Below are 27,982 nucleotides of genomic sequence, written 5' to 3' on the forward strand. Positions count from 1 at the left end.
AAACTCAACGGACTACAGCTGCTGCTGCAGATACCTGCCTCACATGCTATAGCTCTCAGACTTGCAGCACACCATTTAAGCTCTATCTCTGTGCCATCCTTCAGACCTGCATGATTGCCCAGCGTTAGGTCTTACAGATCTTTTCTCATCCATTTGCATTCCCAAAAGTTTTCTTTCCCTATATAGCAATTGTTTCCTAACTGCATCTCCAGCGTTTTCCTTTTGGAGCACTGAAGCAAAAGGTTCCAGTTTTCCCGCAAATTTGGCTGCAAACTTTACACGGTCAAAACAAAACATTATTCACACGAGGAACTTCAGAAACATATTATCAATTCTTTATTTTCTACTGGGTTAACAGCCCACTCCAATAAAACAGTCCACTCCCAAAAAAGAGAGCAAGCTCCTCAATTCTCAGCGTACATTTTGAAATGTTCTGGAACTGGAGAATAGTGAAATACACAACAGCAACACCATACTCGATCAGAAACTTAATTCAGTATGACTAAACCATTCCATGATTCATCCTCTTATTCTCTAACTTTTTACAACCTTCTGGATTGCACATCCTCCTTAACATGGGACTCTCTTTATACCTGATTCTTTGCTTTCTTATCACGCACAAAATCTTAATTCAAAGTACCTACCTGTGCTCAGAACCCAGGACCAACAACCCCCCATGAAAGCTTCCAGGTTTTGCAGTAACACAAACCCTTTATCAATAACTTAATATTCATACCTTAAGCTTGGTTTTGTATTCATGCAGCACTCTCTTCCACAAGAACTCCCCCAGCACTGGGCTGAACAGCTGCTAATTGTATAACAAATATGTAATGCACTTCACCTGTTACTACAGTGATGATTCCCCCCCCCCTTAAGGGTGAAGTTTGCCCATTCAGGGGATCCACTTTGGCAAAGTCCCAACATGTTGAATACTATCAAAATACAGACCAAGAAAACTGCCTCTGCTTCACAAAGTTTAGAGCGCAAAAGTAAGCCTTGAAAGCGCAAGGAAAGAACATAATTTTAGTTAGCATACAAGAGCGGTCAGCAAAAGCCTACGTTGAGCTAGATTTCAGTAATCTAGAAAACAAATTCTTAACTGTGTAGCTTTGTGTAAATTCTTTTAGCACAGAAAAGCCAGCATGGAAAAACCACACACAGTAACTTAAAAAGGTGCGACAGCACAGTCAGTACAGGGACAAGGACGATGATATTAACAAGGGGGAAAGATGCATACAGGCCTGGAAGTGGTAACTTGTGCTTCATGCAACAGCAAAGGGAAAGCCAATACACTTCTGAGGCCTCTCGTCCTTAAGCAGTACAACAGACTGAAATAATGGGAGGACTGATGATAAGACCCAGCTGACAAGCAGGTGGTAGCATGGACAATGATGATCCGAGAGATGAACTGCATCCACATGAGAAGAGCACTCCCCTGGCCTGTGGAGTCAGAGCCACATGCTGAAGGCAGAAATAGATACCACTGAGGATCAGATGGGTCATCAACATGGATGCCGACAGATGAATATGAATGACTGAAAACATGCCAAAAAATAGTGCTAACAAAGACAAGTGATGGTGAGAAGCTGGGAGGATGAAGCAGGAACACAGAAGAGAGGGAAAAAAAAAAAAAAAAACAAAAACCAAACAGGAAGAGGTGGTAAAATGGAAGATATAAGGCCTGGAAGTGGCAAACACCTGCACAGTCTGAAACCAAAATAGGAACTAAGAAAGAAAAGCCTCAGTAGGGCAGCTGTGGCAAAAACACAAAGACATTCAGGTCTCTGTGCGCTATTCAAGTGACTGAGGTATGTAGAGGGTGCCCAGGTGCACAGCTGGTATTTAGATGGAGTTACAGAAAGCCAGAGAAGATAGCAATGGCAGGAGGATGCATGACACATGGCCCAAGTTAAATGCAGACACAGGCAGCGATAGGTCATATGAAAGAGAATGGGTGGTGCAGGGATGCAGAATATGAATTTGCTTTAGTGATGGAAGGTAAGCCTTATGAGGAAAAGGGAAGAGCAGACAGCTGATGAGAAGACAATGAACAATGACAACAAGAAACCTGTGAGAGGAAAGGGTACAGGAAAGAGGCATCACAGATGACCTAGTTAAAATATACCACATATTAGCTCAGCAGCAGTTCCACCTGTCAAACTGCATAGCCAGTGTACGGACTCTGCCACAGGGACTGCCTGGGAGAGCTTGTGGAGCATTTGGGAGAGAGTTACTGCCTGCTAGTAAAGTGCTGTAGGCACTCAAGAAGTGGCAGAGACTTTTATCCCCCATTTCTAGATGATATCGTGCAGCTTTCTGAATGCCTGAGCAACCTTGGTTTCCAGAGACACCATTCCTGCAAGAATATGTACACATCCAGGGACAGCCTTGCACACACTGCTGCCCTGCACACACTGCTGCTGCAGCATCTTGGAAAACAGGTGTTGCCAGGCTATACAAGGAATCTTTGAGGTTTGTTTTTTAGAACTGAACTCATACTAGTCTTGGAATATCCTAGTCAACAGTGGAATATCATTGTGAAATACTTCTCAGGTGTGTTCCTTATCTTTCAAAATTCATATTAAAAGGCAGAAAATGTTATTGTAAGGAAGAATTCTTTTTTTATCTTCAAAGAACAGCTAAAACTTCAAAATACACAGAACATTTTCTCCAAGAAAACCAGAGGGTGGATCTCTTAATCTTTACAGTATCGGGCTATGAAAAAAATAGTATTCCAAAGTATGAAAGCAGTGTACAAAACCATAGAAAAACACCGAGACCTTTAATAAAAATATTAAAGTCTTCAGATTAACTTGATCTCTTGATGTGCTTTGCAGTAATAACCAAAAAATGAAACAGCAGAGTCCCTTAAAGCCCAAACAGAATTTGAGTTACAAAAGAACTTGAAATTCTTACCTATTTACAACATAAGGGCAGAAAGTGTTATTTTAAGGTGCAGGCACAGAAACAAGTTCTCATGTGGTACGAAGCTAACTTACAGCCTAACTATCACATATTTATTGTAGCTGTCTGGGCATGTATTTTCACCATACGGTAAAAGCAAGATAATCTTAAATAGATAACAGAAGTATCTCATATTTATACAAGACAAGAGCTTTCACACACGTGAGCATTTCACAGGCACCTTGGCGTACTTTATGGACATCTGTGCCGATGCCCTCTGCAATCACATTTCTGTGCAGAAGAAACTTTCTCTTGTAGATGACTCATCACAGCCTGCAAAAGCATATTAAAGAGCTCACTTTGCTGTAGTTGAAAACTATGGGGGATTCCACAAGGATTAACTGCCCCAAGCGCTCCAAAAACAGTCCCCAGATAACGTTGGAGTTACTACTTAATAACACATATATTTATGGGGTTTCTAATGAGCCTTTCCCATAGCTGAAATGTTAAAATTTTAAGAAAAAACTGACTAGATCAAGCATTCTCAATATCCAGGTTTGGGTTTTAAGAAGTACAGCATAAAGACCAGTTACGTGGCTCATCCTCAGACACCCCTTCTTGAATTCAGTCCTCTGCTGAAAAATAATCTTCATCTCTCACTTCTCTGTATTGCAATGAGGCCTCCCCCTCTGGTTCAAACCTGAGCATTTTTATATTCAATCTCTCTGCAAGCTTCTGTGCTGCAAGCCTGGCTTGCATTTCCTATATAAAAGAAAAAAAAGAAAAAAAAAAAAGGACACAAGTTAGAAAAAGTGTTCATTTGTCATTTTTATCCTGGTCATGAAAAAAACTAATATACTGAAGTATAAACTTGACATAATAATATTAGTAATTCCAGAGTGGGCTTAATTAAAAGCTTTAGTAACTAGGAAAAAAATTTCAGGTTTCTTTTCATACTTATACATAAGTGTGCTATTAATATTTTAAGACCTTTTTATAGGAGTTGAAATTCCCCATGTGGCCATCCTCACCTGCGATACTAATGTCAGCTTTAACAGAACAAAATCAGTCCACAGAAGAGACAAGCTGTGCACAGTAACCATGTAGCAATAGCAATGCTTGTCATTCAGCAACTTCAGCAAAAGAATCTGTCTCCATTTTCCAAATAAATTACCTCCATTAAAGTGTCAAAATGACTAAATTAGCAAGTGCTTTTAAAAAAATACGCAGCAACAAACACTTTTACGATAGCATCTAATTTAAACACTAGCTTGGCACTACCTGGAAAGTCAAAATCAAAATCCATTCCAACAGAATTTGAAGAACCTCAGAACTCAGATTTTTCAGGCACAGCATAAATAAAGGAAAATGCAGATACTTGCATATTTTAAGAATGACAAATACTGCTAGGCCTTCATTCATGCAAGGGCCAAAAACTATTTAAAGACTAATAGGCAAAGTATAAATTTAAATTTCTAGTCAGAGATGAAGTGAGTGCGATGAGGTTAGCATATCAATACATGAAAAATCACACTGGATTTTGTTTAACGCAGGAATAATGGTTTCAGAAGGGATTAATACGTTATTTAATTATATAATTAGAAGAAACAAATAAAAGAAAAAGTGCCTTTCCTCAAAGTCTGCCCATCTCAATTTCATCATCAAATTCATCAGTATGGAATGATCCCTTTATGCTTTCTTTTCTAGGAGTGATCCCAATTACATAATTGCTTTTCAGACCAAATCATAAATTCGTACCTCATAAGCTTCTTTTTGCTGTATCTGAATTGCTATGGATTCCTCTATGGATAATAGCTTAGCAGGGGAATGGTGAAGCGGTGGTAGCCGAGCTGCTGTGATGTCATTCAAATGTTTCTTATCTCTAAGTCGTTTTTCTTCAGCAGTGATTGGAGAGCCAAATCCCCCAGGTGACTGACTGGATGAGGAACCATGCGATGATCCACTTTGTTCTCCTGATAATCTGGAAGAGATAAAACATAAAAGTTGTGACCCAAATTCGCAGCACAAGGTCCAACAACTTCCATTCCAAAACTTGTTATTTTCAACATGTAAGAGCTGAAAAGAAATCTGAAGTGTTATGACACCGTAAGCAGCACTCAGAAAAACTAAAAAGATTTCTCTGCAGAGAGACAATATTGCAAGTTACTCAAACAAAAAAGGTGAACAAAAAAGGTATGCCAATTAATTAGCAAGCATGAAATAGCAATGCTTTGGGAATCACACAAAGTATAAACTGTCCAGTACATTGTCATTTCTCTAGAGGTGCAGGAAAAGCAAAAGGCTGCCTGCTATTAAAGTTCTACAAGTTCTAGAATCGATCCACAAGAAAGTTTTGCCAATTTTTTAACGGTTTTGTAGCTTAAGCTATGAAACTCTGTGAAGATTCATGACAATTGTTTCAAATGGGTAGAATCAGACCACTGCTCAATATTGAGATCCTGCGGCACTTAATGCTAAAGAGCCAACATATTAACCTTGCATATCATATGACTTTAAATCTCTTTAATCAGCAGAAGAAAATAAACCCACCATGCTTGTTCTGTACCATTTCCAATTTTATACAAGTGAATTATTTCACAAAAGGTTTTTCTATTCCATAATACTTACACATTTGTTTTAAATTTGCTTTTTTTAATGACTGGGTTCTTGGCTCTAGACTCTAGAACTTCAATATAATGTGGTGTCTTGGGGTGCAGGCTTCCAAAGATATTGCCCTTATGTTTAGCCACATTCTGCTGTTTTTCCAATACTTTTTCACTATCATCCCCATCTACAATTGTAACTTTTTGAAAGGCATCAGCCAACGCGTCTTTACTGTCGTCCAAAGCACCTGTACTTTCTGTACCATCCTCAGTATTGTTGTGAAATACCTGCTGATCATTTGTCAGATGACTGCTTGTGGCTGACTCGGAGATGATGTCACAGAAAAGACTCTGATCTTTTGTAACAGTCTTTACTTTATCCTTTTTCCTCCGAGTCCTTTGATTTTCCAGAGTGGTATTTATAGCATCTTGCTCAATACATTCTGCCTCCTGCCTTTGGGAAGCAATCTCAGAAACTTCTTTAATATTAGAGTTTTCATTAAAGACTGAGAAATCATCACGGTTTAGCACGTCTTCGTTTAGGTTAACTTGCTGTTTGCTTGTATTAATCTTCTCCTGTTTCACCTGAAACTCCAACCTGACAGCAGATAACAGCTCAGCCGTCCTTGCTACTTCTTCCTCCTGTAAAATGGCAAGCGTCAGCTTTTCAGCAAAATCGGAGATCTTCTTACCCTTATCTGGAAGCCTAGCAATGAATTTCCTAAGGCAAAAAAAAAGTATTTAACAGGGTATAAACAATCCTATTTCAATCTGAGATAGAGAACTGTTTTATTAGAATAGTTAATGTGGCAGGTGTCTCATTCTAACATTAGCTTCTTTCTTACATACTAGATTTCTGAAAAGCGGCAAGATGCAAAGCACTTGCAGCCTCAGATGTATACTGTGATAAAGCAATTATTACATTGTTTTCTGCCCAAAGATGCAACTACTGCTCTGAAACGCGCCGTGCGCAAACAACGCGTAGTATTTTCATCAGCGGAGCGCACAGATTTTGCTGTCCGTGTTCCCAGAAATACCCATACAGCCGTCACTGTGAACGCCCGCGGGCTGTACCACCACACAGGCGTGCTTCGTTTGAACGGTATCGCCCGCCCAGGAAGGCGCGGGGCGGCTCCGCAGCCTAACGCAGCGACAGAGCCGCTACCGAGGGGCCGGGCGGGGACGAGGCCCAAGGGGAAGCGCTGAGGGGCGGCAGCCCCGCGCCCTCCGGCAAAAGCTAGAGGCCCCTGCGAGGTACGTGCGGCTCCACCGGCCCCCGAAGGGCGTCAGACATGAGGCGTGCCCTCTGCCGCCTACGCGAGGACGGGCGAAGCCGGCGGGAGGCCTGACCCGCTCCTCGGCGCCCGCCCTCCGCCTCTCCTCACCGGTCCGCCAGCAGCCGCTCCTGTCGCCTCAGCATCTCCCGCAGCTCGGGGAGGCTCCGGCCCCGCAGGCCGGCGCCGCGGCCGCCGCCCGCCGCTGCCATGCCGCCCCGCACCGCCTGTCACCGGGGCAGCAGCCCGGGCCCGACGCCGCCGGCGCCGCCTCCGCAGCTCCCCCGGAAGCCGCCATCTTACCGGAAGCGACGGCATCGCGGCAGGGCCCCCCTTGGTGGGAACGCGAAGGCCGACGCGGCCGCTGCCTGAGGCGAGCGGGGCGGCCCCGCCCCGTCTCGCCGCTCCTCCTCCGGGAGGCCAGGGCAGTGCGGGAGAAACCACCCCGAGTAAAGGGGGGGGGCCGGGCGGGGATTCTCAGAGCGCAGAGGCCGCCGGGGCCACTTCACCTCAAGCGCTAGGGACTCGCTTTGATACATACATCCACAGAAGCCTAAAACGAGGTCAGACGTTAGTTCTCCGTCAGCTCAAGCAGTTGTTGCGTACTGCGGAGGGGAGGACGCGCCGGCCTCCCGGCAGGGTGGGCCAGGCTCCATGGCGCTTTGACCGCAGCGCTCTGGGGGCGCCTGAGCTCGGCTCAGCATCAGTGCTTGCGTCGCAAAACCGTGACGATAGAAGTGATTTGGTGTGCAAGAAGCGTACGTCACATTAGCCTGGGTGTGAGAAGTTGCGCAGAACAGAGGCAGACTGCTGCTCCTGGACTCGGCACTCTTTAGTATGCTCAAAAATCTGCGAAAGATTGAACGTTTCTTAATTATTTTGCATTTTCATTGACAAAAGCCACGCCGTTTCCATGTGTTTGCGTAGCTTTTAGCAGAGTATTAATTCCTATTTAGGACTCGAGGTTCACTTTCCAGAGATACGTTAAAATTTTCTTTACATGGCATTTATTTTTAACACGCTTATGTACGATACAGGGACTGAATACAGAAATTCAGACTGTAGCATAACGTCAACCTGCTTACTGCAAACTTTCCTAACTAACTGATAGAAGTGCCATGAGCTTTAAGTAAGTCCGCTCCATCCAGTAGTAGTAAGGTCGTTAGCCGAAGGGTAGTTCCCAGGTGGCAGATGTCAGCCTTTTAAAGTTGATCCCAGTGGAGCTTTCCTGATCCAAGTAATAGTGAAGAGGCACATTTCTCAGAGATTGTTAAAACAGTTGTTTTATGAACAGGATGAACAGAGGGTCTACCCCGAAGGGACTGGAGGAGGAAGTGTTTTAAAATGGCTGCCCGCCCCTTTGTTTGCTCAGCTGGACGGTGAATGGAAAGGCTGAGGGCCAGGGGAAATGAGATTAATCAAGTAGGCAGCTACCCATGGAAAAAAATATCATGATCAGGGTGAGAAAAGCCAAGTTAAGCGACGAGCTGAAGAGACCATTTCACTGTCTGTTATGCACAACCTGGCTCATCTGTGGAAAATCCCTCAGGGAGTTTTTCCGAAGAGTTTAGGGAAGAGGAAATTACTGTGAATTTTTCTCACCAGGAGATCACCAACTGCTAAAGCACACAAGTTCTCTGAATCGCTGTCTCTGTAACGCAGGCTTAAGTTACGCCATCTATGTAACATTTCTGCATCTTGCAAGAAGGAACACTTTAGCCTGCTTTTTAGCCTCTTTCTCCTGTGCAGATTGGAGAAAGTGGGAAGGCTGGGCATGGAAACAGAGCACTGCTGCTGCCCGCAGGGAAGGGAGAGTCCAGAAGGAACGATCTCATTAGACCATGGCTCTGCACTTATGTGATGATGGTTCATCTCGGTTCAACTGCTGTTATTACATGTACAGAAAAGTAATGTCGGTATTTACAGCGGGTTTCAACTTATGTGCCAAACTGCATAAACACAGAAAAATAGAGCAAAAAATGAAGAGAATAAAATCCTAATAACATGACTGCTGGGAATCACGACTGATCATTCCGTAGCCTCACTTGGAATACCATTCACCAAGTCTGTATATATCCAAGGTCATTGGGAAGGAATATTGTTCATCTTTATAGGTCAGGAGTGTTAAGTTTTAGAATACCATAGTCTGTTTACAGGTAACACACAGTTCCAGAATGATGAACGAATAGCTGAAATTTTGCAGGTGTCAGAACAAATATATTCTTGTTTATGGAGAGATGGGCAGCATCTAAATACAATGCAATGTAGACAGTATCAATTTAGATAAAAATGTTAAGAAGGAATAATAGATTTAAGCTTTCTCAGTTAATAAGCAGAAGTATGGAGCAGTTGTGGGACTGAGGAAAATGATATACTTAGGCATTGCTTGCCCTGGGGCAAAATACAGGTGTGTAGGAAAATCCTCGCTAGCCACACTCTGAACATGAGTAATCACCATCCAGCAATACTTACTGCAAGTTTAGTCTTAGGACTTTGCTCTTGCTTCTCTTGGGAGACTAACAGACTGTCATTTGCAGTGCACAGTCGTATTTTTATCGCTTTCCTCAGAGCATTCTTGGCCTTTTTGATTAGAGGCTTTGTTTTGTATCACTTTCTTGAATATTCTGATCAGCATTCATGTGAGCTAAGTATATAACAAAACTGGGGCGTTTATTATTTCTTACATAATGGGCTTTCCTATGTTTCTCTCTTAGGACATTATCTCAAGAGCTATTATTAGATACAGTTTTCAGTCAGTCTGTTTTCTGTCACTAGATATCTAGAGTTAAATATAATTTCTTCTGCAATACCATGTCTGGAATTACTATGCAATTTAGTATTATTTCTACAAGAATATTAAATTTTTAGAATGACAAGAAGAAAATCAGATATACTAACAAAAAAGAATAAACTGTATGAAAAAAAAACAACACAAAGCAAGGTATGACCCAGGACTACTCATCTTCTTATACAGTATAGCTAAAAAGAAAGGTATTCAAATAACAAGTAACTTATTCTAGCATAGATTTTTTTAAATAATTACACCAGTTACAAGGAACATTGCAACAGACATTCGTGTCTGAATTTTTAGTATTTATCAATACCAGTAATGACTAAGCTGATGTATTCTAGTCATATGACATTTTGGGGGAGATGGCCATGAAGTACAACTGGCTGAAATTTTTCAGGTGGAAAAATTTCATGTCAGAAATATCTGAGTCTGCCCAAAATTGGTATTAAAATTAAAACTAACACTCCTGCTTCTTTTCTGTTAAAGGTATCATTTCCATTGTCCTTTTCTCCTTTCTTCAACTTTATAAATACATAAATGTTCCTTCTTTTCACTAGGAAAAGGGTAACATACTACAGAATGTAGGTTTTGAGGGGGAAAAAACCTACAGTTTCTCTGCTCCTAGGTGGAGATACTGAGGGGTAGAAGGAAAAGAATCAAGCCACACATACAAAATAAGCCACCCCCAAAGTAAGAGAAAAAGTGGTATGAATATTTGGAATTTAAATTAATCATTTTAATGTCATTTAAAAAAAACCCCTTTTTAATCAGCATGATGCAGCTTTGTAATAATTTGTTTTATTTTCCTTAATTTAAATAACTCCTCCCTTAACCTTATTTTTCAAAAATGCCCCAAACACTTTAAAAGCAATCCTACAGATGCTTATACTTATCAACATACTGTTTTACATATGGGAAGCAACTGTCAGGTTATTGTAGTATGCTTACACACCACACACACCTTTACAGAATATTGTAACTTCACAGATGTTCACTTCTACATATTTTCTCTTTAATCTGCCAGGTCCCCTTTTCTTTTGAAAATTTTCACGTACCTTAAGTTGTAGATGGCTCCTGTCACCTCATTTTACTGTGTTTATTCCATGTTCTAGTGCTTGAGGTGGAGCTGGAAGGGCCTTAATTCATCAGGTCTCTTAAGCACATTTCTTCTTTTATGCATGCAAATAGCCCCCGGTACTGAATGGGAATGAAATAAAATGTAATTGGAATAAAACTCTCAGCATGTATGTCTCCATTCTGTGGAGCAGGGATTTCCTGTACAAAATTACAAACTTAACAATGTGGAGAGAACTTACTTCTTACCTATTTGCTCATCTGTCCATGTCTAAAGCTCTTCAGATGTCAAGATTTAAAGCCTCTCCGAAAAGCATTAGTATCCAACTCCCAGAATCCTATGTTGCAAGTTCAGCACTGAGCATTGCTGATCTCAACAAGATTTTATGAGGTCCTTTTGGCAATCTGTACTGATTGAGCATTGTAAACTGTAACACTGTGATTGTCATGTTTGCATGACCTCTTCTTATTTAGTTGACATGTAAATTGTTTCACTGTGACAGTCTTAAAGATAAATCTCTATTATCAGTGAGTGGATATAAACTGCAAAAAAAGATCGGCCACGGTCATCCCAATCTCATCATGCTGAAGCCTGGAGAGCATCATCCCAGACGTATTCAGATGTTATCTGTGTGATCTGAAGTTGTTGGGGTTTTTTTGCAAGAGCTGTGCTGCCCAGTTCTTGTTTATCCTGTGCAAGTCAATAGTTCTTTATTTCATAAAAGAGTTCATCTACTTTTGTTACTTGGCTTTGAGAAGAGTCTTTAGTCTTTAGCAAGGGAGTGTCTTCCTGTTCTCAAGAGCCCATCTGCCAAAGGAAACACTGACAAGAACATCAAGGCTCCAGAGGAACCGCTTTTGGATTCATACATGTTTTGAACAAACAAGATTGTGTAGAGTAAGAGTTTGCAAGGTTTTAAGGTAAGTTTATTTCTAAATGAATGTTGACCCAACAGAATAGAAAGTTTAAATACAATATTTATTGCAATTTATCCTCTTCGCGTCCTACATACAGGATGTATTAAAAGCATACAACGTAACTGCATTATTTATACAGCATATATGAAAACTGTATCCCAAAATACTTTCCAGAGTATCTGGAATAAATCACAAAAGAATACTTATCGTGGTACAAATGTAGTCATACAATTGACTTATATTTATGCACTTTCTGGGACCTATCTATATGGCTTTTATTGATGTTTACAGAAATTTTACTAGTTTCTAATGTAATAGTACTAATTAACCCAATCTCAAATTTACAAAATTTATACTGAAGTGTTACAGTCTTTTCAGTCAGATTTGTTATTATCTATGCTAATTTACATTGCTGCTGATTTGGCTGGAAAGCTCTACATTTTCATGTAACAATTATATAAATACTGTTCCTCTCCCATTCTTCACAGTTAACAAATTTAGACCAGTAGTCCAATCAAATGATGGTCATCCAGCTGACTGCATGTCAAAATGCTCTTAAAATACAGCATAGACTTCAATCCTTACTTGGTTTAGGAAAAAAAAAAAAAAATCGTATTTCATCAAATAGTCAAGACAGAATTTACACAGAAAACTTTCACAGGAAAAATTTAATGCCTTGCTCCAGTCTTGGTAAAGTCTCGAGCAGATGATGGTAATTTTGCAAGTCTCAGAGTTAGAATAGCTCACAGTATTTTCAGAGGAGATCCTCAGGAGCATATTAGAAGTGGAATGAACTTCCTTTTGAAGTCTATGTCAAAACATTTTGATACTTCATCCTGCCCTCTCCTACCATTCACTGAGCACCTCAGTCCTCAGGTTCTGTTTTCTGAATTCTAGCTAAAACCAGAGGAATAAAGTATTTTTACTTACTTCAACTTAACATCTTTTACAACACCATGCATTTCCTTTTATCTATAAATACCACCTTCATCCATTCAACTTGAGTTTAAAGGTAACCTTTGCAAACCGTGGTTCAGAATTCCTGAAACACAGATGGACTATTTGGGCACAAAAAAATGCTAAAAGGCATTATGTAATGAACTAAAGCTGCATCCCTAAGGGACATTAATATGGCCAGTTGGGATTAGTTTTTAGTGTCTTTCTCTTCAAAAACAGATACTGTCCAAATATTTGCTGTTATCAGCCACTAGAGGGAGATATGATTACACAAGTACAAAGTTTATCCCTGAAGTATGAGTAGGGTCATCACCTTTTGGGTTCATCCATACACTTCCAATTTAAATGTGTTCTCTTTTAGAGTTTCACTTCATGATCTTAGTTGTTCATAATCATAATTAATTTAGTTATTGATCACATTAACTGTTATTTGGGAACTTGGTTCAGCAAACTCAGTCTCCCAAATTCACTCAAGCATCAAAACTTCAATCAAAAATACCCTATGCACTGTTAAGACCACAGCTTCTCCATGTATCAGCTGTTTCCATGTCTTTGGTATTCAGGTACAAGACAATTTCTCTGCTTTGCATAATGAGGGGGTGCTTTGTCTGAGGACTGTTTTTATAGGGAGCAGACTTTATTCTCAGGGATCTTCTCTTCAAGGCCTTTCCCACTCTAGAGGTTTTGCACCTCTTCTCTGGGAATAGCTGTTTAAGCAAATGTGTGGGATTATGCCTGTTTACCAATGTGACAGCTGGAGGGTTTTCTTTGCCCTTTTGATGTCTATGAGATCCTTTGCAGTCCCTCATCATGTGCAAAGTAAACAGAGTTTCCTTTTAGAGGTATTAAAACTAATGATGTATTTTTTAATTATTCTTTTTAAAAGAAACACTGAGCAGCTGTTAATGTTTGCAACTTCTGTACCAGTGAAGATTACAGGCTTCCTTCACACAGTAGATAATTTACCTTTTTGTTAATGGCTTTGACTGCAATTATTTCTTGAATTTTGTGCATAATACAATTCATAATACTGTGTTTGACTTTTTAGAAAGAATGACCATTTTAAGTTCTCAGGAGTTGAACAGGTTGTGAGTTAAAAAATAGCTTATGTGCAAACAGAGGATGATCTGAGCACAAAGCTGGAGAAGTTTGAGCTTCCCATTTTATTTTGTACATGCTTTGATTACATCAAGCAATTCATGTTCCTGCAAGATACCTGTACCACATCAAAACATCCTTCAATCCATCCTCCAATACAGGCTTCTTTATTTAGTAGTTAAACGGCACAGCTACAGAATAAAGTTCCCTAACAAATTCAGAAACCCATGAAATAACATAGGAATAAGGTTTGGATTATGAGGTCAATATTATTATTTTAAATACAACTCTACTGAGTATACTTAATTTGAACAGACAGTACTGAATTTTAAAACTTGCGTTAGACTGGAGATAAAAGCAATCACTTTGTGAAGCCCTGTGACAAGGTGAGTACCTCCTGGGATTGACATTCAATGCAAGAACAGTATTAACCATACAAAATGTAAGTTGTTTGTTTTCCATAGCAGTTACTGTAACCAAAAAAAAAACCCCAAAAACCCCTTCATTCATGTTAATAGAACTACAAGAAAATATTCATAATTCATTTTAGTTCACTAAGACTGGGAGATCAAAACAAGATATAAAAAAAATACCCTATTTATATTTAAATAAGTTCACTACTAGATGGAATCATTCCTGCTGGTACTTCGAAGTCAAGGATAAGATTTTTAAGTGTTTGGGGGGGGGGGGGGGGGAAAAAAAAAAGACTACTCAAAAATCAAAATCCTGATTCAGGATTGCTATTGCTCTAGGAATTGCAGAGACTGCTGCAGGTTGCTGTAGGCAAAATTCTGTTTAATGAAAATTCCTTCCTCTAATGGAAAAATAAATAAATAAAAGTAACAGCGATTTTCCTACACAATTGCTATTGAATGTATCACCAACAGTCACTCTATCCCATGACTGAGGAAGTGCAAACCAGTGCCTCAGTCCAACAAAGCAAAATCCATTATAATCTGCTCTATCGCTTTCTGTTTTGAGCAACAAACATGACAGTCATCTGCATGCGTTGAGGGAATTGTTCGAAACAGCCCAGTTGCATCTCTCCCTCCCAGCAAAAGAGTGATGGTTATGAGTGAACTTCTTCCAGGTGAACAGAGCCCTCAACTATACCAGGTCTCTATGACAGGCATGAACAGCCCTCACACTTTGTACACAGAGAAAGCGGGAGCTTTCAGACTAATGCCATCTGCCAGCATAGTTTCAGATACTGGTTCTGGTAATATTGTAAATAAAATATATTAGAGCTTCATTACACAAACAGAATTACAACAGAATTGAAGAAAAAAAACCTGTACAGCTATACAAGTCTTTCCTTACAGGCATTTGAAATGACACATTGGACTAGACAGCTTCTGAAGAAGCAATATTGACTGCTGTTTCACCCATCCTGCTTCTTCCATAACCCCCTCACAGTTAATGTCAGTAGAAACTTCAGATACGAAGTTACTAAAGAGCTGCTTTCAGGATAAATTTAGCAAGACTCCATGCTGCTGTTCTTCTCTACGACTTGATAAAAATTTATCTAATCAAGCTGCAAAGGCGCAAGATATTTGCTTGTATTTAGAAAGCACATTGACCTGAATGCTCAAGACGTACTGTTCTTTGTGCTAAATTCCAACACTCTCTTGAATGGGGTGTATGTCCTCACCGGCCTTGCACTTTCAGGAGATCTTCCGTTCTCAGTACTTGGACTGTTATGGAGACAAGAAAAAGCTTACAGAGTTAATGTCAAGAGTATCAGACAGCCGGGCTGGAAATGCCACAGCAATGAACTTGTGCCTTGTTACTGATACTGACAGGCTAAAATGAAACTATTCAGTGTATTTGATATGTTCTGTATTTCTTTTCTATAATGCCACAAAGAATATTTGATTAAAACCATGGCACATACTGACAAGTTTACATGCAGGTATCTGCTGGAGCTCTTATTGGAATGTCCAGCAATACAGTTACTAGGACTAAGGATCCTGCAACAATAAAGGCAGCAATATTACATTTAAGAACACAATTAATTGTGAAGAGTAATTCCATAAAATCTAAATTGCATAGAGGTAAATTTCTGCATTGAGATAAATCTCAAAAACAGGAAAAATATCAGATAAGTAGGGCCTGTGGTTACATACAGAGGGGCCCCAGAGAGGACAACAAAGATAGCTTTCTTTTGGCACCCTGAGTGAACAACACTGGTTTTGAGGTTTCAAAACTCATGCCATTAAAATATGCTCTAGGCTGAACACTGAAATGAGTGTATTTTTAAAACGGGAAGGAAAGTTTAGTTTGTATTGCAGCTTGCTGATTTCATATACTAATTTACATTCCTCAAACTAAATGATTCAATTTGCAGGGCAGTTAAGGTGAACAAGTTTACTTGTTGGTAGTAAAAGTAATGTGCAATGGTCCTCCTTACCTTACTATTTTCCTTTCTGTTTTGCCCTTCCTTGTGGTGACTCATTGGGGCGGAAGATTCAAGTGCAAGTCCATAGCCTTGCTCCCAGGGCTCAATGCAACCCTGTTGCTGTGTTCAGGGCAGAGAAAGGGGAGGCACAATACCTGGATCTTTACAAAGCCAGGCTACAGAGCCACTGGCCACCACAGATCAGAGACAACCATTCCAGTGCAGAAGTGGTAATGTTACCACACTGTTTACTTGGCAATCTTCCACCTCAGGCTAGGATATCTCCAGAAATTGCTGCAGCCCTAAACTGTTACTGTTCGTGTTACCTGCCCTTTAAAGTGGTCCCGGACGCATCTCCCAGAACACAAATAATAAAGCATGCACGAAGCCAGCATTAACCAGCCTCAGGGTAGAGTTGTCCATTGTCTTCTGCATGATACCCACAGACACATTTCATCAATATTTCCCATATTTCACAAAGTCAGATCTCTTGACTTCTAGCTTTACTCCCTGCTTAAATCGCATTACTGTAAATAAGTACTTCCCACGGGTTTGCAATATGTTTACATCTTTAAAAAAAAAAAAAAAAATCCTACTCCATAAGTCGATGAAGTACACTACACCTAGTAGATGGGCTCTTTTAAACTGAGGAAAATTTTGCGAGACCCCACAATCCACTCTAACAGTTTATTAGCACAATGGTTTACTAATACAACACCAATAAGGGACATTATGAAGATGTTTCCTATGAACAAGCAGAAAAAGTAAATACCTGTATGGAAGATCACATCCTACACCAGTATCTCTGGTTTCTATATTGGTCTTTGGTTGGTTTTCCATTAAGTAGTCCAATTTATCTTGTAATTCTTTATTCTGGAAAACAGTAATTTTCATCGCAAGTTTATTTTATTTAAATTATGTTAATTAAACAAGGAAACAAGATTGCACATTGGCTTATCCCCACAAGAAATAATGTAGAAGTATTTATTGAGAAAATAAAGGAATCCTTACTTCTGGGAAAAAATATAAATTAAACCAACAGTTTTATTCAGAAGCTTCTGTTTTAAGTAATTATAATACTGTTATAAAATTGTATGTTAAGAAACTTAGCATGAATATTGAGACTTTGTATTACATACATTCCTCATGTGACTGGTGTCGTAAGTTTGATTTCCATACTGAAGAACACCAAACACATAGTAAATATGCATCCAGATAACATCAGGTGACATCAGTTCAAATTTTATTTGGTTTCATAAAATAATCACAATAATATAAACTTAAAAGGTAATGCCTTACCTCACATTCTAAGAAAGAGATTTTTTCTAAAAGTTGTATTATAAATAATTCCTTTTCTTTTACTTTCTTCCTTAGCATTTCAATCTATGAAGACAAATAAAATAAAGACATTTAGTCTAATGGGGATGGGAAGAGAAGGAAAAAGACCTAGATACCACAGGAAAAAAACACGTTTAATTTTACTGTTAAGCAACAATTGAATACCTATACATATTCACAAACTGCTTTAATCCAGGGATTAGCTATCATCCCATACAAATAGGATCATTTACATAAAGATGATACGCATATACTAACATGGCTTTTAAGAATTTGTATTTTTCTGGAAAGACAACAGAAATTCAAACATTGTCATGTAACAAAGCAAACTAGGGAAAACTCCATCTTTGATTCAAAGGCCTTTGCTCTAGTCAATTTTAACAACGTCCAAAAACATGTTGCACATTTGCTAGTTTCTTGAAGGTCTTATTTCTTTGGTTATTTCCTGGCATACCAGACTCCTTGGAAAAAAAGTGCATTTTCATTTTGTATCTAGGAAATGGAAAGAAGTTATTTACAAATGTTCATGAAAATTAAAATAAAGTTAGCTGCACCCGAAGCATTGCATCTTAATACTGTTCCATATGGAACAGAAGACCATCTTCCTTATATTCTGGGATTTCTGCTGGTCACAGAGCCATACACAACAAGAACTTTTGCATTAAATCTTTCCCTGCTATCAGCACAAGCAGGTATGACCAGAGAAACTGGGTATGACCCAGATTTCATACCAGTCCCTTGCTGCTGGCCCAAAGCTGTTTTGATTATGTGGTAATGGCTTTTTAAAGTTCCTAAAGCCACAGTTTTCCATTCTTCTGAACCCTTTGCTTAAAGCAAGATTTGCTGTGAGAGGTTCATACTGTTACCAGCAATAGTCTAAGAGATCTGTTGACTGGCTGAGAGGTCAGTTCCTTTCAGTTAACCGCATTGAGGAGACAACAGCATCTTGTGCAAACAAACTGAATCTTCTCCTTGGACCAAAGGAAAAGTCACTTGTTATTCTCTCTCAACCTCTGCTGACTACACCTACTAAAATAGCAGCTAATAAAAAGAGCAAAACAAAACAATAGCTAAATAACAACTTCAATTGTTACTGCTTCCCCAGGAGGCAGTTCAGGTTATTATTCTTAGGCAGCTGTAGACATACATCACTTTGCAAGCACGGAAGACAAGGTACTTCCTATATCTGTAGTTACACTCTACTTCAGATGCAGAAAGCAGTGTTAAAAATATATCTCTTCCAAGGAGAATCATCAGAGGTGCACTGAAAGATCAATCTGAAGGAGAAATCGGATTCTGCATCATGTTAGCGTGCAGGTAGGAACTGGGAGAAGACAGATATCCCACAGCGTTCTGTGCTCATGCAAGTCTTGTCCTGCAGCAACACCAATGAAAGCTGATAGCAGTGGATACTGGGTTTGCTCCCAGTGTTAAATGGTGTCAGGTCAGTAACTTTTCCAATTAAATTTCAATCCACCTTTCTTCAATAAGCCATTTCAGGTCAGACAACATGAAAGCCAAAACCCCTATTTCCCCCCTATTAAGTCCATGGGAACGTGCCTCTCAGCTGAGGTGCTTCAACATCGTTAGCCCCTCTCCATGCTAGCTCTCTTTAACTAGGCAGAGCCCAACCAACAACTTCTGCTTTACCAAACAGTGCATTATCTAAGGCAATTGTCTCCACAATTCATTAAAGTAAATTGAAGATATGAAAACTTTCCAATCTTAAGCCTGAAAGAAGAATCCGAAGTAAACCAAGCTAGTAAATGGATGGTCTGCGTCACAAATGGAATGCTAGAGTCTGCCATGCAGTGCTTTTAGTAAAGTCTCTATTACTGTATATATAAAAAAGTGCAGCCCTTAAAGCTATGTTAGATGAGGAAAGAAAGATATTCAAACTGCCATTTCAGCACTAGAAAAGCGTGTATCCTGCACATTCCTTCACATTTTTGGGCAATATGCCAACAGTGAAAAAAACCCCCACATCTATGCCTATAGCTTTTTTATCACCGGAAAACTGTAAAAATACCTATGCATAATAAAAAAATAGGTATTTTCTATAAAACTTCCCATTAAGTGAGATAGCTTTATTTTGTCAGGTTATTGATTGGCTGTGGAAAAAAAAGTAAAAAGTATTTGTTAGTAAAAATTTAGTGAACTTTTACTAAAGTGAATTCATTTTGTAGAACAGCCAAACTGAAATCAAGGAAAGCTCAGAATATATTGTTTTTTCCTGGCAGTCATTATGTTACATCCATATGCAAGAAAGACCATTTCTAAATACTTGGGTCAAATTTTCCATGCACTCTCACCAGTCACTTTTTAACTCTCTATCTTAAAATCGATTTTGTGAAAGAACATTAACAAACCCCTTCAAAACCACCAGTGTAAAACTTTTCAGCATGTCTGGAAACAATGATTAGTAGAAATATTCACATCCTGCTAAAAGAGAATGATAAAATGCTCAAAGGTACAATAATCAAGACAACAGTAGTACTATCACCCTCCCAAAATTTACTGCTAGGTATTATAAAACATTTCAATCAAAACGTACAGAACTATGAAAAAAAATGAAGCAAAACAAATGCATAAATTAAACTAAAAAAGATGAAAAGTTATAAAACCAACTTAACCTTAACTTTGGTCTCCATGATCTTCAGTTATCACATCTCATTGACACAATGATCAGTTATTACTTGGAAATGCTAACATGTAAACCCCATACAGTGTTTTCAGCTGAAGAGTTACAGAATATGAGTGCTATCATCATCCATCTTTCTCAAAAGCAGGTATTTCCTTTTTTTTTTTTCTTTTAAAGTGCATGTAAAAACTATCCATGTCATCTAAAGCTATTATCATTTCAGTTTTCAAATCACAGAAACACAAAGCTTGTAGCATTTTCAGAAAATCTTAGAACATATTTTGATCTTCATATTTAATTACAACTTTATTTAATAGTATGACTAAATTAAGTCAGCTATATCTTCACTGGTTCAATAGCTTCAGTCCTGCCAATAAATTCCATTTCAGAAAAGATAAACTGTTCTTTTAGGACTTTCAAGTAGGTCTTCTCTATTAATATTCTGTTCTCCTACTATGCATACAAGGAAATAATTTTAAGACCAGTAATCAGTATGACATAAAGATGACTGAAGCCAAGGGCAGCTATGTGATCAGGGGAGGGTTTTGCCCTGACAGGTATCCATTCTTGTTATTGAAGATAATATACTTCAGCTGCTGCCTATTCTGTTTTTTACATCAAACACAAAACATTTCTGTTTCCAAATAAGATCGAATTATCTGTTATCCAAAAGCAAGACCAAACTCTTGTGTTTCACAGCCATTTATCTTGTTATATTCACTATATGATACAAAGGGTCTAAGATGTGAAATAAGCTATGATTGTAACCCATATGTTTACCAGTATTATGTACAAATAGATTTAGCGTAAGTTAAAATCAAACTTTTATTTGTTTATTCTTCAGATTGGCTACAGAGACACAAACTCCCTAAGGATGTTTTTGAGTTATTTTAACTAGAATAGTCTGAAGGCAAAAATGAGCACGGGCAGCTTAAAATCTAAAAATCAAACAGAGAATACAAAGACGAAGTCCTCAGCTTCCTCCCCTTCCCAAACATAAACCTGAACTCCAGAAAGACATTTTGTCATTAAGACATTTTGTCATTTGGCAGGAATGTTACTGCTTTTCCTTTTTTTTTGTGAGAACCTTCTAAGGACTGGCAAACTGAACTATACACAACAGTACTCCCTGCCTCATTTTAACATGTTTACATAGTACCAGTCAGAAGCCATTAAATCTATCCACTTTGTCCCTCTGAAGAATTATGCCAGAATTTTAAAATATGCCTTCTCTTCTACAGTATGGAGAAGAGACAATGTGGTACTATATCATCACATGCACAAAGTCTTAGTCTAGCAGTAAAACAGAATGGAATGATTAGACCATGCAGATTACAGATATGATAAGGGTAACATATAAAACCTTTTGGTGGATCTTCAGAACATTATGAACTCAAAGACACAGCCCACACAGACCAAATACATTCCAGGAAAAATAAATTCAGCAGTAGCTAAAATGAGAGGCTGTTTCAGCACCAGGAAAAAAATCCTGTAGTCCCTGCTCCCCACATGCAGCAGAGCTACCCTTTGAGGCTGCTGCAGAAGGAAAGCACGGCCAGAACGTAGCAGGGCACCTGTATTACTTCCTACAGGCATGCTGCACCCCCAAACAAATGGCCAACTAGTTGTCTCAGCAGCTACTGGAGTCCAAGGGCTGAAACAATTTCCAAAGTTATGACACACCTTTAAACCTACCCACAAACCAGACATAGATGACACATCCCACCAGAGTGGTTTACTACAAAAAAAGTTTATTTACTGAAAAAGGACTTGAGTACACATCATCTTATGCCATTAGGACCAGGAGTGAGCAAACCTGATTTGATTAACCCTTGAGGGAATATGTCCCAGGAAAACAGGAAAAACAGGAATGACTTTAGGGGATTACATTAATATATTACTATATTAAATAAAATGCAGCCTTAACTCAATACATTTATATGTCACATTGCATAAAGTAAAAGTGATGGTTTCCTTTGAGAGAGGAATGTAACAAGAACACTGGATCATAATGCTGATATTGGGTAAAAGCACTTCAAAAATAAAATTCATGCCTTGCTACTTAATATCATTTTGATTTTTCCATGAAAATGTTAGTTATGGCGAACTAAAATAAGATGGTAACACTTACAGCACCATAAACCTGTATTGCACAAACCCAAGTCTTCAGAGTGTTTTTGTTTCAAGGACTTGCATAAAGCAAGAGAACGACTAGCAGGTGACAGAGCCATAGATTTTGACTTTTGGTTGAATATAAGGTAAGGAGGAGAGGAGAAGCAAGGCAGGTCAAACACAATACTGAACTGAGGGCCCAAGTGGTGGCCAGAATAGTCCAGGGTCAGAAACAAATCAGTGCAAGTCAAAGACTCTCAACTTCCATGGACTGACTCTTGGATCTGAGTCACTTCTGGACTGACTCCAGGACAAACTTATCACCAAGATGTTCCTACATTTTCTTTGCTCAATGCCCAAGGCCTATAACCTACCTCATCCTTGCTCTGTCTGCAGACTTTAGCATTTCAGCTCACTGCCAACTCAGCAATTTGTTGCCAAATCTGGTTTTTGCACAACTATCCTCTCAGATTTCTCCATCATTTTCTACAAGCACTATTCAGGTACATCCTTCAGCCTCTCCTCTTCCAACCTTCTCTGGAAATGCCCAGACAGACCTTCCCTAGCACATACCTCTTGACCTGACTTGCATTGTTAGACTGACTAGCTGTTCTTTTCCCTCCATGTTTCTACCAGTGTTTTTACAACCTTCATGTCCACATTGAGCAGTCAAACAAAACTGGCAACCTACTTAGCAATATCATTTTACATTAATGACACTCATTCCTTTCAAAACAGTTCTGCCAACAGCAAAAATGTGAGTTTAGCAACCCTGGGTGATACCATCACCCTTTTTCCTATCACTTCATTCTCTCTTGCCTCCCCCACCCCACTGTATTCATTGCTCCTGCTTTTCCTTCTCCCTTGGGAGACATCTGACCATTCCAAAACTGGGAAGGGAAGAGCTACAAGGCCCAAGCTACGGTTTGTAATTTATCCGGTCTGCCAGCGACTGAGGGGCATCACGTGCTCTTAGGCATCCCAGGGGCTGGGGAGCAATCCCCCCAGTGCTGTAACAACTAGGAAAGATGAATTCCCTGGCCTGGTCGCTCAGTAGACACATGCTGCTCAGGAGCTCTGTATCTGGCAACAGGCCAATGCGGTGGGGTGCACGTGAGCTCAGCCCTGCGCCCACCCCTCTTCAATCCCCAGCATTTGGCTGTCAGGCAAAGGAAGGGCACCTGATTTCTCCCCGTCATGGCAGGATCCTGAAAGTTCCCTGCAGATTGTGCTGGGTGTGCAGCTTGCATTTCACATAACCCACTGCAATTTCTAATGATCTGAATCAGCACGTAAGGCCCCACATGCAATGTGAATCATCCTGGATTTATCCATTGGCTCAGGATTAATATGGCCACAGCACTTCTTTTCAAGCGCTCTCCTCCTTGATTCAGTCCTATGGCTGTTAGCAAGTCTATGTTTTTGCCTCCTTCTGAAACCTTGAGGTCATTTCTCTCAAACTCCCTCAACCCCCAGACTGTCACCTTATCTTGTAGCAACTCCCAGAAAATTAAATTCTTCTTGTCCATCCCATCAATGAAGATCTGTTTCTTTCTCACTACCGCACCTTATAGAGTCTTCAATACATTTCCTCAAATACTAAACAAAATTGTCCTGCTACTTGAATGGACTGTGTAAATACTTTCTAGTAAGAGCTGAACTTCTGAATTTCTCTTGCTCCACCAAGCAACTAAACTTTGCTTCAGTAAGATGGAAAGCTAGATGTACGAGTCAACAGCGTTAAATTGATCTCATGGTGTTGTGGTTTAACCCCAGCCAGCAACTAACCACCATGCAGCTGCTCACTCACTCCCCCCCCACCCAGTAGGATGGGGGAGAAAATCAGGAGAAGAAGTAAAACTTGTGGGTTGAGATAAGAACGGTTTAATAGAATATAAATAGAAGAAACTAATAATGACAACAATAACACTAATAAAATGACAATAGTAATAATAAAAGGATTGGAATATACAAATGATGCACAGTACAAGTGCTCACCACCCACTGATCGATGCCCAGTTAGTCCCCAAGCCGTGATCATCCCCCCCCCAGTTTATATACTGGGCATGACATCACATGGTGTGGAATACCCCATTGGCCAGTTTGGGTCAGGTGCCCTGGCTGTGTCCTGTGCCAACTTCTTGTGCTCCTCCAGTTTTCTCGCTGGCTGGGCATCAGAAGCTGAAAAATCCTTGACTTTAGACTAAACATTACTTAGCAACAACCAAAACCATCAGTGTTATCACTATTCTTCTCATACTGAACTCAAAACATAGCACTGTACCAGCTACTAGGAAGACAACTAACTCTATCCCAGCTGAAACCAGGACACATGGATAGAACACCTAAGAAGAACAGTCAAGAGAATTGCAAGACCTAAAAGAAAGAGTCTCTAAAGAAATGCTGGAGATGCGAGTAGTGATATTAGAAGGGAAGTCAACAGAATTACAAAGCGATTAAAGCAGAAGGAAAAAGCATCTTAAGAGAAAGTTAAAGTTCTGTCCAATCGCAGAGCCTTTATAAAGAAAGTCTGAAATAGCAAACGTTATTTTATTCTGTGTACTCAGACACAGTTCTAGAGGCTTGAAATACACAGTGATCTATTGCATTGGAACAGATCCAGCTGTTAGGTAAATTCAGTCAATATTTACCACTTGATATTGTCATCCATTAGTTTAAAATACTTATCAGAACATGACAGTGTTAATATATTTAAGTATTATATATTATTCAAGCATCGTGTATTTTCCTTATTCATCTACCATTAATGGATTAGGCATCTGTCACACTGATATAGAGGCATGAACAAACTGGTCATAAATATGACGAAACACAGGACAAACACATACTATATGATACAAAACAAGACATTGCAACATCAGCCTGAACTCTCAGGCTGTAATTGCTGTACAAGAACAAGATTTGACTCAGTCCAATATTTCACTGGACCTTAAGTGGTATTTATCAGAGGCTAGACAAGTGTTGAAATTTTGTCAGGGAACATAATACAGTAAATAGGAATGAGCACCTTCGCCTTTCAATCCTCCTTAAATCACTTGAGCAATCCCTCAATACTTTTTGTATTTTAAAACTCATATTGTATTTACAGAAAAAGTAACAGCTGATTGATTTAAGTCAATGCACCACCTCTGAGACTTTCCTAAACTAATGAGCTGTATGAACACATTACACCAGTCTTTGATGTACATCTATTGCTAACGCAGGCCTGCAGGGCCTAGATGTCCTAATGAGTTATAGACATTGGCACATTGTCTAACAGTTCAACACACCTTATCAAAAGCTACCATAGTAATGTGCAAGTTTTCTAATTAATGACTTGGCCAGGCAATTCCCAGCTGAAAGAGCTGATGCTATGCATGTATAAACACTCTCACCCAACACCAGCAGTGATTATACTTCAGCTAATAGATAAGCAATGTACTGCATTGCTCAAGTCCACTGAGGTATGCCAAATGCTTGAATTGGAGGGTTGGCAAGTTATTTATGTTCTGCTGTTTATCTTCTTCCTCCAAGCTCCCAAGGTGGGTTTCTCTTTCTACATTTTTTTGTTGTATGTTTTGTTGTTGTTTTGTTTTTACTGTAGGTACTATGCAATGCAGATTTTGGTTAATAAAAATTTGGCATCTGTCTGTGGCTGGTAATTCCATCTTCTCTTCCTCTATGCTTCTGTGTGGCTTTTTACTTGACCTAAAATTGAAACTGTACTTCCATATTAAAACTGGGATATTTTGCTTTATATCTGGAGTTGGAGTATCTTGACACAGAAGTTTTCAGTTGGTTATTAAGTCTTTCGTGGAAAAATTTCTTCTTTATTCCCCATTTGTGCAATACAAAGTATCTTCTGTATTTGGGATATCATTTGCTCATTAGCACTTTGTCCTTTCATGCAAGTATCTTCCACGACAGAAGAGGATACAGCTTCTCCCTGGTGTTTGGTCACCATTTATTATCCAACGAATCTGAGACTAAAGCTGGAGAACAGCTCATGGGCCATGACCTAGAGACAGTTCAATTCAGTAGTTAGGGGAATTTAATGTGAAATGTGAGTTCTGTAGATAATTTCTTGGCATGGAATAAAATAGCCTTTTCTCATCTCAGTCCTCTTCAGAACAACTCCCTATATCTGCATGAACCCACTCGCCTTGCTTACAAAATGTAAATGCTTATTTCCTTCCCTCTCCTGCTTCTCAACAATGAAACAGTATTACATATAAAATAAACTTATTGTGCCATGAAACTGCAATCCATTTCAATGTCAATTGCACAAATCTCAAAAGTAAAACTCTCTTAAATCTCTCCAGGTTTTAAATTGAGATCAAGCCAGGAAATACTTCTGCTGCTGATTAAAAATCAATGTTTTGTATTTCATTTGAAGACTTTTAGCTTTATCGTACACTAAACTCTCTCCCATCTCGTACACTGGCACAGACAGGATAAACTGACCATATCGAATAGATAACTTAAAAGACAAGCTTTCACCCCTCTCGCAGAACAACAGCAATTTCAACCCTGAAAGAAACAATGTGGTAGCAGCTTCCCATGCCCTCCCATAGTGCCTCTGTGCCTGCATCTGGCTGCCCAATTCGGTCTCTGCATTGGAAACTCCTTAGTGGAAGGCCCTGAAGTTTGCATGCTTCCACCTTCTGTGCTGTGAGTCTCCCTGCAAATTCTTCCTCTGATCAAACTGGCTTTTTCCTGGATTGTCTTTGAAAGTCTCTTGCTGCCCAGCCGTACTTTAAGATGGCTACAAAGGCAAGGGCTGAAAACAAATAAATAAAAAAGCTAGTCAAGTCTACCATTACTAATGTTCACTGACTTCACCACTGAGCTCTAGGTGACCCACTCTGGCCACCTGTCTCTTCTCACTCTTTTTTTGAAAGCCTGCTATGTACAAATAGTATGAGAAAAGGGCCAGGTTTCTACACACCTGCCAAATGCAGGTCCTGCTCTTTCAACTGCCAGCACTTCCTGTAAAATGTACTGCACTAAGCTGGGAACAAATAGGTTTATTTAACAAACAAGTTCAACACAGGGATAAATCTGTCAGCCTTAAATAAGCTGCAATCTCTCTCTAACGAGAACATGAGGCTTTAAGACTATGCAGGATAACTTTCTGGTCAGCTGGTGCTCTAACAGGCTGAGATCTTAGCTATCACAGCAGAGAATCCCTACGAGGCTGAAAAATATGTGTGTGCGATCTAGCACACAGAGATGTTGAAGGTCACCGACTCCAGCAAATGCCCATTTTATTTCTTCCATTTATTTTCTTCTGAAAGTTGTTTTCCATGCTCCTATTTAATTTATGACTGGTCTGACTAGGTCAAGTTGAAAAAGGTTCTATTAATGCCTGAGACAGAAGGATTTATTTTCAGAGAAGAAAAAAAACACAGAAGCAAACGGTTTCTTCGCTAAGGAGTATAAACACACTGAACTGTGATTGTCCTCTGCCCAGCCTAAATTCCACAGGTCACGTATCTACTGCGTTCAGTACCAACAAGGTGGGTCCTATGAAAACGAAGGCTTTAATACTCTTTTTCTCCATGGCCTCTTACATTTGGTCCTTCTCTGCCAGCATCCCCTTTCATGCATGCCTAGATTAGGACTGACCACAGCCTCATAACACATTTTTAAATGCCATCAAAACAGCACTGGAGGTGTTAGAGCTACCTACTGCATTACACAACTCCACTATAAGGCTTCTCTTTCACTTCCTCCTGACTGCTTGCTGTTCTTTTACAGAATGCGCTGCATCTGTCACTTGCAAATGATTCACTATTTTTCCCTAAAAAGGCCTGAAGAGCAATCTATTTTGTGATTTTTCAGCCAGCAGATTCATCATTCAGTACTTGTTCG

At 39.5% G+C, this 27,982-nt stretch overlaps 1 protein-coding gene and 1 long non-coding RNA gene across 9 annotated transcripts in view; one reads left to right on the top strand and one right to left on the bottom strand.

Moving 5' to 3' along the window:
• Positions 1 to 313: 313 nt before the first annotated feature.
• The window catches only part of LOC115342164 (myocardial zonula adherens protein), an 84,595-nt gene continuing 56,926 nt past the window's right edge, over positions 314 to 27,982 (bottom strand). For 7 of the 8 annotated variants that reach the window (XM_030016109.2, XM_030016111.2, XM_030016107.2 and 4 more), the window contains 3 exons: positions 17,317 to 17,400; positions 16,790 to 16,890; positions 11,607 to 15,313 (listed from right to left, as the gene is read on the bottom strand). In XM_030016109.2, the coding sequence (XP_029871969.1) occupies positions 15,208 to 15,313; positions 16,790 to 16,890; positions 17,317 to 17,400 (291 nt within the window). In that variant the 3' untranslated portion in view covers positions 11,607 to 15,207. Of the gene's footprint in view, positions 3,667 to 4,662; positions 4,886 to 5,532; positions 6,229 to 11,606; positions 15,314 to 16,789; positions 16,891 to 17,316; positions 17,401 to 27,982 lie in introns of those variants that run through there. The other variant, XM_030016113.2, reaches the window with a different exon arrangement.
• On the top strand, positions 7,148 to 8,789 carry LOC121233357. Its single transcript, XR_005932549.1, has 2 exons — positions 7,148 to 7,344; positions 8,531 to 8,789. It is a non-coding gene; the product is annotated as an uncharacterized LOC121233357 (long non-coding RNA).

This window comes from Aquila chrysaetos, chromosome 5 (assembly GCF_900496995.4).
Source record: "Aquila chrysaetos chrysaetos chromosome 5, bAquChr1.4, whole genome shotgun sequence".
Lineage (NCBI taxonomy): Eukaryota > Metazoa > Chordata > Aves > Accipitriformes > Accipitridae > Aquila > Aquila chrysaetos.